General features: G+C 40.9%; 1 protein-coding gene across 7 annotated transcripts in view; it reads right to left on the bottom strand.

The window, feature by feature from the left end:
* SUGCT (succinyl-CoA:glutarate-CoA transferase) overlaps positions 1 to 14,412 on the bottom strand; it is a 492,696-nt gene that overhangs the window by 266,973 nt on the left and 211,311 nt on the right. For all 7 annotated transcript variants that reach the window (XR_012157441.2, XM_073332837.2, XM_073332839.2 and 4 more), the window contains one exon: positions 9,227 to 9,324. Coding sequence is in view for 6 of the 7 variants with exons in the window: in XM_073332837.2 (XP_073188938.1) it covers positions 9,227 to 9,324 (98 nt within the window). In the remaining variant the exon portion in view is untranslated. The remainder of the gene's footprint in view (positions 1 to 9,226; positions 9,325 to 14,412) is intronic.

Here is a 14,412-nt window from a genome sequence, read left to right on the forward strand (position 1 = left end):
TAATAAGTAATCTAGCTAGATATGCGTTTGATTCTGTTTTGTTTAAATGGCTGATAAAATAAGCTGTGCTGAACGGAATGTATATTCCTGTTTTTGTGTCTTTTTGTAACTTAAGGTTTTGCCTAGAGGGATTCTCTAGGTTTTGAATCTGATTATCCTGTAAGGTATTTACCATCCTGATTTTACAGAGGTGATTCTTTTACTTTTTCTTCAATTAAAATTCTTCTTTTAAGAACCTGATTGCTTTTTCATTGTTCTTAAGATCCAAGGGTTTGGGTCTGTGTTCACCTATGCAAATTGGTGAGGATTTTTTATCAAGCCTTCCCCAGGAAAGGGGGTGTAGGGTTTGGGAGGATTTGGGGGGGAAAGACATTTCCAAGCAGGCTCTTTCCCTATTATATATTTGTTAGACGCTTGGTGGTGGCAGCAATAAAGTCCAGGGCCAAAAGGTAAAATAGTTTGTACCTTGTGGAAGTTTTAACCTAAGCTAGTAAAAATAAACTTAGGGGGGGTTTCATGCAGGTCCCCACATCTGTACCCTAGAGTTCAGAGTGGGGAAGGAACCTTGACACCATGGATGCCAGGAAACAGTCTGACTGTGGAAATATAACCTATCCATTTTTTGAGGAGATGGTCAGGATTTTATGCAATTACACTACTGCTGAAACTTCCAGGGGAAGCAGAGAGGATTACTATCCAGCTCGCCCCCAGGTCTCGCCTGCTAACTCCTCCAACCCATATAAGCACCTCCAAGGTACGACCTTAACTGCAAAGCCAAACCAGGAAAAACAAGTCTCAATCCTTCACAATCTCCAAGGTACAAGTGCAAAACCAAACAGCATGTACTGCACACTCAAAACCCCCAATGTATCCCTCCTCGTGTACACACCACTTACCATCTCTGAGGTCCCCCCCAAGACTGCAAAGAATCTCAGGGAGAGGAAAGCAGACATCATGTTAAAAAAGCACTATAATAACCCCTCTGGAACCTGAACAACCACCAGTTTTTTTTCTCTGTACTCCCCCAGGCATGGCACCTGCAGCAGTCCAGACACTCAAGGACAGGGCCTTCAGCAACAGCTGAGCAACTGGCTAACTGAGGGAGAAGAAACAGGGAACTTGTATGAAATATTCACAGATCTCATTGCAGACTCCCCAAAAAACTGAAAACAATGGAGAGCTGACGGTTGTATTTGAGGTTGGAAAGGAATAAAAGACAGGGAGCTATCCAGACAGAGCGATAAAGTGGCCAAATACAGCATGGCAATGTCCAGAGATAGCGTTGCCATGGCAAAAGATACACTGTAGAGAAAGACAAGGACATGCAAAGTCAACTCTTGTAGGTGACACAGGAGTAGAATACTCATCTGTAGTGCATGCTGCTAGCAGGCATACAGAAAATCCAGTGCCCTCAACCAGGACGCAGCCATGTTCTGCAGCCCATGGACAATACAGGGTAATGGGACATCAGCATATGTTCCCTGCTGCATTTCTGCAACCATGCTCCCAGATGTCATTGCCCTCCCCAGCCCAAACTCAGGGCAACAAGAACAACTTCAGCTGGGAGCCTAGATTTTTCAAGCCATCTAACAACGCTAACAAGTTTGAGCCCCAACACTCTACACCAGAATGCAGATGTAAGTTGTATACTCAACTGTGAATCGGAGCCCCCGCCCTGTCCCTGTATGGTTGTGTGCTGCCCTCCACTGCATTGGGTCACTTTAAAGCTACATTTCATTGCTGGTTTAATCAAAGGTTTATTTCTGGCTGCTACAGAACAGATGGAATTTTTAAATGTTTTTAATATTAAACAACATTCATGAGGAATCTGCAATGCATAGTACACAGAAAAATGGTGAATTTTGCCTACTTATATATAATAAAGAGTGCCACAATGGGCCATTTCTACCACCCATCAAAGAAACTGCAATGCCCACAATCCAACCCCCCGCCTCCCACCACCACCCCCTCAGGATAACAGCTGGACATGTAGCTGCACATTTTCAGGCCTGAGACACAAAGTAAGAGCAAGAGGCATCTCTAACAACAATGTCCTGGCTGTTTCCATTTTCTAATGGACATCTTGGTGGCTGCTCAAACCACTAAGCAAGTCTCCCACCCATCTTTCAGCCTTTCTCCCTTACTCTCATAAATATTGTGCAAAATACAACACACTACTATGATCTTAGGCAAGTTTTTTTTTCTGCAGCTTCCAGCCTGGCCAAAGGCACAAGTCACTATCATTCTGCAATGACTGAGGCGATAGCTAAACAGTTCCTTCATGCCTTTTTGTCCCAGTGCCCTGTGAATGGGGTAAGCTGGGTCTCCCAGGATAATCAGAGCAATCTCCACACTATTAACATACATAATAATCGTGTGGGCAAAGACTCCTTTATTCATGATGGTAAACAGAGCTGAGTTCCACAATCGCATCCTAGCATCATGGCCTCTTCCAGACCACGCTGCATTTACGTTTGTGAACCTGCCATGCTGGTAAGCCAGGCCATGGAGTATCATGGAGAAATACTCCTTTCTCTTTATAAACTCTGAGCCCTGGTGCGAGATGTAAATGATAGGTACATGGGTCCCATCAAGTAACCCAACATAGTTTGAGAACCCTTTTTCACCATCTCCTGAGCTCTACCAAGCTTTATAACCCAGTGCAACAGTACCTTATGCACGGCATCATACATGTGCATAACAGTGGCCCCAACAGTTAATCTGTCCCTGCTGAACTGGCTATCTACAGACCAGTAACATTTGAAGGTGGCTTGCTTCTAGATGGCAATGGTGACCTGCTTCTCCAAGGGTACAGGACACCACCTCTTGGCATGTTGTCACTGCAGCTTCAGGGCTAGTTCAGCACAGAACTCCAAAAGGCTGCCTTTGCCCTCCTGAAATTCCATCACCAATTCTGATCATCCCAGATCTGCAGAAAGATGCTTTCCCACCAACTGATGATGGTCTCCTGAGCCCAGAAATGGTGCTGCACTGTGTGAAGCTGCTTTATGAACAGCTCATGAATAGAAGTTGCTTGGTTTCATCCTCTTCTTTCTCGTCCTTGTCCTCCTGCCTCTGTTGCTGCTGGAAAACTCATTGCTGCGGCCACATCATCTGCCTGGTGGTGTGGCAGGCAAAGTCCAAAACCAAAGCCATGGGGCTCCAAGAGCTCAAATAAAGCCCAAACAGCCTCTGGGTACTTGCAGTTGCCAGCACAGCAGAGCACTGTTGGGTCCATACTGGCTAACGATAATTCATAAATGGTGATAGCCCACCCAGAAAGAGAGGCAGCATGGGACAGAAGGAACAGAATCATGGGATTTTGTTTTGTTTTGAAGTGTTAGCATAATTGGGCTGAACTGCAGAATGGTCTTATAATGTGTGAATCTTTGTCACATAGGATGAGGGAGCAGCTTTATGGAAATATTCTATTGCATTCTCAAATTTGTATTTTCACACCTTGGTACCAGAGTGATTAGGAGTTTTTTAAATGGAGAGAAAGAGAGAAGACAGACACCAAATGTTTGAGAGCATTCGACTCTTTTCACTTGCAAATGACTGCAAGTATCCTAATGAACACCAGAAGTGTCGATCTCCTGAGTTACCTAGGTCAACAATTTGAACTGCTATATTTTTATTGTTTTATTTGAATGGAGTCCTGAGACTTAAACACAGACATTCAAAAAAGAGAGTTCTGCAAAATGTTAAGACACTTCCCAGGAAATTGTATTTGAAACTTTTCACCATTTCATTTGGCACAACTTCACACCCCTGGAATCTCACGCTTCCTCAAAATTTTGGAGCAATGTTTTATTTTGTTTCTTAATCTCTGAAACATGAAAACATTAAAAAAAAACACCCCACCTTCTGCTTAAAAAATTCCCTTGTGACAAGCATGCTGGATTTTCACTTGGAAAATCTCAACACTCTAAGCAAGGGGTGCAAGTTTGCTGTGCTCCATGACCAGTGCAAGACCATGCATGGTGACAAGTACTAGCAGCCTGATTCTGCAAACAACTACCACCAGCTACCTCACCCTCAAGATTCTATGGTTAAAAAAAAGCAGGGGGGAGGGGGAGAGAAGGGATGGGATGTTGCGCAGAATGGGTATGTCTTATCAGATGTGATCTTAAATGTGCTCTTCAACACACAAATGAGGCACTTCAATATGCACTTCTCTCCTAGGTGCTCCCCTCTTGTGACCAAGTGGGAATCTTTTAGCAAACCTCTCATTAATGGAGGATTATGTGCCTCTGTACTTCCTTCCTGCTCATTTCTTTTCCTCTTGCACTTTCATATGCAACATTCCACAGCTGCAGTGTCCAGGATTAAGACTGAGGTGACTAGAAGCTTAAAACTGTAGTGTTACAAAGCATGTGCTACTAGTGTACATTCCAGACCTAACTGTTCTGATTCTAAGTCTGTAATATTTTAAGTCTCCAGATGATGTGAATTTGTTTAGTGATTGCTATGGGAGCCCATATCATGATGAACTGATTTTCTTTTCACAAAGATTCTCTTTGGTTTGTTTGTTTTTTTAACACAAATGGAAGGCCTCTCTGGGTTGAAATTTTCCAGGACTCATGAACAAGACCTGTTTACTTAACTCTCCGAGTACCTACATTTCAAAAGCTTAACATATCAAACTTGGCCACTCTACAAATAACTATCCAATAACAAATAAATGCAAAGTTGCCATGGAGTGTGTATAGAAACACATGCCTACGACATTTGTTACAATCAGTGTTTCAACCCTGAATGCCAGATGACTTCACAACAACATCACATAACAAAGTACTATGGGAGGCATCTACACTCAAAGCTGTACTTGCACATAAATTACGTGGAAATTCAGCCTAAGACTACACCTACGCTATGACTTAGGGGTGCGGTTCCCCAGCCTGTGTACACATACTCACGGGAGCTCAGTGAGAGCTAGCGTGAGTATAAATAGTAGCATAGCCATTGTAGCACAGGCAACAGTGGCATAGCTTAGCGGTGAAAACCACAAACCTGCCCAACATCCCTAGCTCGTAATGTAGACAGAGCCTAAGTGATGCCTAATAGAAAAGAACATAAACTTTGGCGAGCAAGATGTAAAACCGTAACTGAGACAGCAATGAGATCATCTGATGAACTAATAAATAAGGATATAAAAATGATTAAGAAAAGACTTTCTGTAAGCAGATCACAAGTCGGAAACTTGCAGGAAAACCAATGGGTCTACTGCTTCACCTAGATGTAATGTGGGAAATAAAAGAGGATACGGGGATAGCACACAATATCGTTGCTTTCTTTGCGACCATCTTTACCACTAAGGGTGATGGGAAAATACCTGCATTTGAGTTACTCTATATTTACCAAATGTGAGAGATTGTCACAAAAAGAGGTAATCAAAAAAAAAAAAAAAAACCAAAGCAGATGAAACAACTTGAGAAATTAAATTGCAAAACATAAGGATCTTTTGGCATTCAACAAAGACCTCTGAAGGAATGAAACACCTATTAACAAAAAAGAAAGTTAATCACCACCAGCTGTTTTCCGTCCAGTAGATTGTCAACACAGATCTACCCTTCTTAGGAAGGCGCATGTGCCCTCAGTGCCAAGTCAAACACTGTAGATTCTAGAAGGCAATAATGGGGCTGCACACATGACCACTCATGGAACCAAACATTCATTATGAAGTTATATAAGAAGCCATACAGTCCCAACTCCACCTCAGCTCCTTTCCACTTAATCTGAATTCAATGGAAAAAGAGGAGATGTCAGGAAGACAGGTGGGTAGTATGAATTTATGCTAGGAATCTACTCAAAGAATAAGCATACCTTGAATGCTAGCCTTCTTTCTTCTTCAAGTATTGTGCCTATAGCATCTACATTCAAGAGCAGCTGCCAGCAACAACCCATTTAAGAAGCTGGTATGAGGATTAGCAACTAAACAAAGATGGCAGAACAGTACTCCCAAACAGAGCACCAGATCTAGCGACCAAAACAAGTTACTGATGCTGAGATTGAAGGTATGAACTGAACTTTAGGTTACTACCTTACATATCCTTGTGAAACTGTGATTCCAGCAGCTTTGGATGCACTAAAATTAAGTCCCAAGAAAGCAGTGGCTCACAAATAAGTGAGAAAAAATGAACTAGTCCATTTCAAAAACATATTAATGATAGACAGTGTGGTGACATCTTTGCTGTTTCTTTAAATCTTTACCAGGAAGCCAGGCAGAAGAGGGCTAAAGAAAGCTTTAGGTAGAAGTCCTGAAGTGAAGAAGAAAGACCGACAGACAGGTGGGCAAATTATTTTTAGGGATAATATTGTCTTCCTTATTCTAATTACATATCTTGTTCAGTGCTCATGGCTCTTTCTGTGATTCTTTACTACTGTCTCATGAAAGAATGTGCACGAACTGAAAATCTTTGCACTGGAGCTGATATGGCTGCCAGACGAACTTAAAAAAATCCTTGTGTTTTCAGATGATATGGCTGCCAGATGGACTTTGACAGTACTCCAGAATAATTCAGGATTGCTTTAGTGGTAACAAATAGTTCAAACTTAGAGAGGCTGTGGAAGTGAAAAGATGACAGTGCTCATTAGAACACAAGGAAAAATTTCTTCCACTTGGAGTCATAAGTCTCTTGCTCTGAAGGCTCCAAGTGAGATGTGTTAAACTTCCTGGGAAGAGCCCAAATGGGAACTTGACAACAAGCCATGAGCCAGTCCACTCAGAGTAGAAATACTGAATCTGTATCAAGAGCCTATAGAGCCGACATCACCCTAAATATCAGAGTATCATGACTTTCGCCTTGTGACAGGAGATGTGGCAGACCTAGGAATTCTGAGATCGAGAATCAGTGAACCAAGGGGAAACTACTAACATTGCATGAACTCTGTGCTGTATGAACTTCCTGATGACCAGTACTGGAGGGAAGTACTCTAGTCCAACAGAAGGACTACCAGAATCTGAGCCACGTCTCAAACACAATCAAAGAACCTCCATCTTCTCTTTTGTGGCAAAGAAGTCTAAGACATTTTCCCCACCTGTGAAAGACAAAATTACCATAGTTCCCTTGAGAAACTATTTATACTGAGCAGTGAATTTCTGGCTCAGATAACATGTCAAGATGTTGTTCATCCTCCTGGAAAATGGCAGAGTTGGACAGGATGATGCACTCACTGTTTGCAGAACCTGAAAACCCCCCATCAGCGTGGCTGAGAATGAGCTCCTCCCTGCCAGTTCATATAGCTACAGACGCATGGCTTAAGTATTGTCCAGGAAGATATGCATCAGCCTGTACCTCATTTAAGCAAAGAAAGCGTTACAAGATAGCTGAATTGCTCTCACCTATTTTTATATTAATACTATATTTATTAATTAATATATTATTTATTATAATTATACTTAATCCCTTCAGATTTACATCATGCCTGTATTGGGGGATGATCTAAGTGAGCCCCATCCATTATAACCATTACAATGACAGACAAAAGATAAAAGAGAATTGGAGGCATACTTGGGTAATTGTCTACCATATCAGAAATTCTTGACTGTTTCAGAGTGTGATCATCAGAGATTGCTGTGATTGATGTGTCATTCATACCCTACTGCATAGGTATCTCAACTTGAGTCTGGACAGTTAAGAATCACAAAAGGACTTGAACCAATCACTGAAGTAGGGATAAGTGTGAATATACAGACCTCTTAAGTGAGCTAAAAGTACAGCTAGGCAATTAGCAAAAATGCTTGGAGCTGCTTTGAGTCCAAAGGGGAGAACTCTGTATTGGCTGTGATCCTCACCATACAGAACCTATGGAATTTGTGCCATATCAACTTGATAGATATATAAAAAAAGATACTGTTTAAACTGAGAGCTCCAAACCAGCCTTATGGCTTTATAGCGGGGAATGCAGAATCTGAACCTTTGGCGACACATGCTTAATTTTCTTAAAGCTAGTGGGGGATGCAACCCTCATTTGTTTTTTGGGGGTGGAGCTGGAATAAAGGAATAATGGGAATAGCACATCTTCCTATGATATTGCAGAGGAACAGTAGAAGAAGGAAAGTTACTTTGTCTCTCAGTATTTTGGCAGGCGCGGGATACCTGAAAAAGGATGGGGAAGGAAGGGTCAGAAAGCTTCCACAGAACGCAAAATTAAATATTCTTTAGGATCCCATGAGTGCAAGGTAATTCCATTTCATTACAACTGAAAAAAAGCTAGTTGGTACCAAAACACACAGTAACCAGGTGAAGTGGAAAGGAGGTTCTTTAGTGCACAAGTAATCTGCTCTGTGGATAATAGATAATTATAGGGATTGATACATGCCCCAGCCTTAAAATATCAAAACATTGGTGGTGCCTTTTCTTGGATCATTGAAAGCTGAAAACTTAATGTCTCTGCTATTCACTCCAAAACGTCCTGAGAGTTGTTGAGGTTATCTGTGTGTTGGCTTAAACAGATAGGTAGCCCACATTCTTATCCAGAACAGGACACAAAGCATATAGCTGGTCCTGGAAGTCTTCCTCCTCCTATTTTTCATAATCACCATCCTTTTCATCTAAATAGAGGAGGACTCCACAGACATGAGATCTTAAACATCCAGAATGACCTTCAGGTCTTTTAGAAAAATCTGAAATAAAAGGCTGCAGGTCTTTCAGGAACTCTAAGAGAATTTTTCTTAGGAGGGTGACCCTTAGTTGTGGGTCCCACATAGACCAATGAGGTCAATGAGTGTGGTGTTCAAAAGCACAAGGTATAAGCCAAAGAGATGTCAAGAGAGGCAGAGGTTAACTTAATGCAGAAACAGTAGATTAAGATCTTCAAAGTAGATGATCCCTTGGAACTGAGAGCCCTCAGAACAAACTTCAAACTATGGGCCTGAAGGCAGCAAATTCAACACCAAGAGCCTTCTGTCCAAGAGTGACCCTTGTCCACAACCAACCAGAAGTGCAAGTGAAAAGCAATGCCTTCTTAAATGAGATCCAGGTTACTGAAGATATGCTGTGATTTTAATGTAAAGCTATTACTTAGCTGCTTGCTCACCGACTAGTCCGATACATGAAACACAACATTTTTAAGAGCAGTAAGTGTCTAAATAAATTACAAAAAGAAAATACTCCAAAAGATTAAAAGTAGTAACAAACTGGCAAATGATGAGACAATGTTTTTGTACATTACCATGTTGATTAATGCACTACAGTAATTTTTTCCAGTTTAATAAACTTACCTGGCTGATAATATTTCAATAAGCTCTTTCCTGTTCTGCACTCGGAGTTTGTTAGTTTTATATCTGGAATCTTTACTAATTTCAAGCAAATTCAGGATCTAAATGAAAACAAAAATACAGTGAATAAGAAACACGTTTAGCAGGTAAATGTAAAGACCACTTGTGCAGCCAAGCAAATTCATAGGGACATAAGGTAACTTGCTAAACACCCTCTCTGTTAGTAAACTTTTTAAAAATAAAACAGCAATGAGGAAAGAGAGAGGATACATTACCTACCCCAATGTCATCAGCAAGTTGGGAAAGACATGAGAAGAGAACTGGAATCCCAAATCCCAGTCCATCGCTCTTTCTATTAACAGTGTCTCTAGGCATTGACACGATACATTCTAGTACATTACAAAAATTGCAAGCAACTGTGGTCAGGGTGGGGAAACCAGTAGAGCAGGGATTGGCAACCTTTGGCACGCGGACCATCAGGGAAATCCGCTACGGGCCGGGACGGTTGGTTTACCTGCAGCTTCCACAGATTCGGCCGATCACAGCTCCCACTGGCCGCGGTTTGCCGTTCCAGCCCAATGGGGGCAGCAGGAACGCTTGGCCCACGCCGCTTCCCGCAGCCCCCTTGGCCTGGAGCAGCGAACCGCGGCCAGTGGGACCTGCGATCGGCTGAACCTGCGGATGCTGCAGGTAAACAAACCGTCCCGGCCCACCAGTGGATTTCCCTGATGGGCCGTGTGCCAAAGATTGCCGATCCCTGCAGTGGAAACAGAGAAGACATATGCACATAGCACTGTAAAAAGAGTCAGTTCTGTGGGACCATGCTACACTGAGTTGTGTGTCACAGGATCACAGAGAAAGATATGCTGATTGTATTTGATAATTCTGGTAGACAGGGGAAATGCTATGTCTAAGTGGACTTTTTTCTATTTCAATGTTTTGTATTAAAACAACAGTAAAAAGCAAACATATTTTCCTCTGAGGTGTCATTTTTCTTCATTATTATTTAGTGAAGTACTAATGAAGAAAAAAGGTGGTGTCACCTCATAAAAAGGAAAAATACATCTTGTAAAAGTAACACCTAACTAACATCTTGGAAACTTAACGATAATGCACCGACAAAGTGGAATTAGACCGAAAAAGGACTTTTAAAAATGTGACAACAAAATCCTGGCAGTTTTATAGGAACATTAACAGGACAGAAGATGACCATATGGGTTATCAAGACTTACAACATCTGTATTAACCTCAGCATTCGTTTGGATAGACAATGAATAGATCGATGTTAGTTAATGGGTTGATTTGTGTTCCACAAGACAAAATCAAAACAACTCCTATATCATAATAAAGGGAAAGGGAGAATTCCTAAAAAGAAAAGGATAATATGAGTTTTCTCTGTCTTGCTTACAGAGAGAGAGAGAATGAATTCTAGTTTGCTGATCCTGGTTCCACTTGGCCATTGCAAGGTATCACCATCTAAACAAGATAAATATTTTCAAAGATGCCTCATATCTACCACCATAACAAAACTGACTCTTGGGTGGTGATGCTATCTCTAAATCTGACCTCTAACCTTTAATCTCTAATAATCTAGATTGCCAGTAACCAAACATCATTATCATTTGGTGACTGTTTAGTTGTGTGCTGTGAATCAGGTGTGGTCACAGTCCAACTCTGAGTGAATGACTGTTCATGTGAGTGATAAACACAAGTTCTAGCAGTTATCCTTGTATCTGCAATTCATCCTGTCTTTGGACATGTCTACACTTACTGGGGATCGACGCTGCTGCGATCGATGCAGCGCGGGTTGAATTAGCGGGTCTATTAACCACAGAGCGCTTTCTGGTCAACTCAAGAGGAGTAAGGTAAGTTGACGGGAGAGCGTCTCCCGTTGACACAGCACAGTGTAGACACCACAGTAATTCGACCTAAACTACATTGACTCCAGCTACCTTATTCAAGTAGGCCTTGTCTACACTACCACGGTAAGTAGACCTAAATTATGCTACTCCAGCTTCATGAATAACATAGCTTAGGTCAATTTACTGTAATGTATACACCACGCTGCATCAACAGGAGATGCTCTCCCTTCGACTTACCTTACTCTTCTCGTACCAGTGGAGTACCGGAGTCAACCAGAAAGCGCTCTGTGGTCGATTAAGCAAGTCTTCCCTAGACCCACTAAACTGACTCCTGCTGCATCGATCGCAGCAGCATTGATCCCCAGTAAGCGTAGACATGGCCATAGCTGGAGGAGCGTAACTTAAGCCGACTTACCCCAGTAGTGTAGACAAGGCTTTTGTGTGTCATCCTGCCATTGTTATTTTGTTTATTTCACTATGATCATTTTAAAGTTAGACTGTTTCCCTCACTCCCTAACTTCTCAAGCACACTTGCACTAGAACTGCCCTTCAAAATGCTTAAGAATGAACGTTTGGAGATTATACATTTGGGCTATTCTTTTCCAAAATGTGTGAATTTTTCTTTTGTTATATACATTGGCCCATTCTTGAAATGTGTTTTTGTTTTAGAATTCACATTTAGATCCAAGTAGCCCCACGTAAGAACACATTTTTTAAAAATTGTTGATCAATATGAAACATGTTGCTTCTGTGCTTGTGTGTAAAAAATAGAGAAGTTTCACAGAAAGTCTTCAGCAATTAATCAAATATCAAAAGATCTAGCTCAACAAATAATTTGTGGGTTTTCTCCTCCTTCTTCTTCTTTAAGATTACTTGTCCAAAAGCATATGGTTCAGGGAGAAAGTCTGTAATCATTTACCACTCTGGGCTGGCTGCTACATCTCTGTAGTGAATGTCTTCACAGGCAACAGCTTCCGTATGTTCCATATTTTTAGCACTGACCCTTCATAATAAGGCTCTTTGATACCCGTTCAAATATTTGAATTAATGTTCTCTGTATTTACTGAAGGTCCTTCTTGCAGCTTAAGTATTTTGAGCCTTCTGGCAATTAAAGTACTCTTAATTTATCACCTCTTCCCTTTCCCTACGGTTTTTAGTTCCACAAGTAACCTTCATCTTAAAGTGGGACAAACCTTTAAGAGTTTTAACAACATTACATCTGGTTCAAAACTAGGCATTCCTACTGAGCTTCTGGGCATCTTAACCGCTTCAGTCTGTCTCTATAATTATTCTTTAAGAGTAGCAATGTTAGTCTTTCTAAATAAGGATATGAAAACTGATTTAGATGAAAAAGCAATGAGAACTGTTGCTCAAAACTTGAACCAACATTTCTTTCCCCTTCTGTTCAGAAAACTTTAATTTTTGAACATCTGTGGCAGTACAGTACTGTGGATATTTTGAAATGTCTTGCATAAATCTATTCTAATAGTATTTATATTTTTAGGGTGGGATATAAAACCAAGATCTGGAGCATATGTTACAATTGAAGTTCTCATGGCACTTTTCATAGAAGTAAGCCTGGTTTTATGGCTCAGTTGCAACAAGGTAATTTACATGACGTTTATCTAAATTCCCCTTACTGTTTAAGCTGGTTGAAGTCCTCTTTTTTAATTTTAATCTTCCTGCCTTAAACTGTTGTGTAGCTTTGCTGTGCACCATTAAACACCTGTCACGTATCAACTAGAAGTGGGTGGATTGATCCCTCTATTGCCCTTACCTATTTTATTATTAGATTTAAGTTGTTAGATTTAAGTAATATAGTATAACCGTGATTATTCAAAGGTCTCAGCAGACTCCAAAACCTTTGAGTAACTGGGATCTTGACTAATTATGGGACCTGCTTAGGTTTGAAGTCTGCAGGCTAGAAGCCTATGTTCAGGGTCTCCAGCGCCTCCTGACTCTGAACACAGATTTCAATGCCTCCTGAACCAGCTCCCCTATTAGAGAAAGCCATGACAACTTACTCAAGGATGGCCAGCAACACAGCACTTCAATGTATAATTCTTTAAAGACTGACATTTCATAAAGACAAAGTTCCCCCACTCTCTCGAGATGCAGAGAGGCACCCTCAAATGCAGCTCCCTTTTCTTGGACAATTAGACTGAGAGAAGTGGTACTGCTGTTGGTCACTAGAGCTGGACAACATTTTTCAGACAAATTATTCATCGAAAAATAAAGTTTAAGATCAACCAAAGTTATTAGTGAATTCTGGTTGAAATTGGTAAACAGTTTCAGATGAAAAAATGATTTTTTTTAACGGCAAAACATTTCATTTCAACACCTTTGAAATGACGCATATTGACTCATTTATTTTTAAAAAAGTAAAATGCTGGTTAAGCATAGCCAAACGCAAAAAATGACTACTGAAAATGAACCATTTCAGGTTGACCCAAATCAAAAAAATTGGAGGGCGGGGGGGGCGGGGTGTGGTGGTGGAGATTTTTCAGTTCAGCTACCAAACTGAAAAATCAATTATTCACTCAGCTCTGTTGGTCACCCTAAACTCTGAAGAGCTGGCTTATTCAGTCATCCATCTTCCCCATGGGGCTTATACATTTTACAGTGATGAAGAGATTACAAAATCATAGAAACTTGTGTGCTGAAAACCTGTTGAGCTGGCCAACCCTGGGGAAGTTGGCCAGCTGTCTGCGACCAGGAGAACAAACCCAAGCAAGAGGAAGCAGGAACCTGGGCCAGGTTCAGCTACAGTTACATGGAATTCAAGGGAAATAAGACCCAGTTTTTAAGTATAAGGGGTTTTGGCTAAGTGAATTTCAGATAATTGTGACTGCTTTGCACTTCGAGATACTTAGATATGAGGCACTATAGAAGTGCAAATTATTAGTCCAATATAGTCAAAGCAGGAAAATAATGGAAGTCTTGTGATGAAGCCCGATCTAATGAGATTGCCAGCCCAAAAAGGTCTTCATAAGTCTTAGGATAAACATCCAAGCTTTTGGATTCACATTGAATCAATCAATTCAAATTGAACGTGTAGATGTTCACAAAGCACTAATTTAAAATTGACTAAATTGGTAATAAACTTTATGTTTGTGTGCTCCTTTATAGTAGGAATGTGGCAACTTTGTAAGCCTAATTTCTAACCCATTTAAACATCATAGGTTCAGAAGTTTGACTCCAACCCAGATGTTACTAGTTTTGCATTCTGCTTATAAAAGACTCAAAAAGGGCAATGAACAAGCAATGACAAAAACAGACTAAAAGAGGAGCCAAGAGAGTGAGCAAAGTGACAAACAAAAAGGAGAC

The sequence above is a fragment of the Lepidochelys kempii genome, chromosome 2 (genome assembly GCF_965140285.1).
Source record: "Lepidochelys kempii isolate rLepKem1 chromosome 2, rLepKem1.hap1, whole genome shotgun sequence".
Classification (NCBI taxonomy): domain Eukaryota; kingdom Metazoa; phylum Chordata; order Testudines; family Cheloniidae; genus Lepidochelys; species Lepidochelys kempii.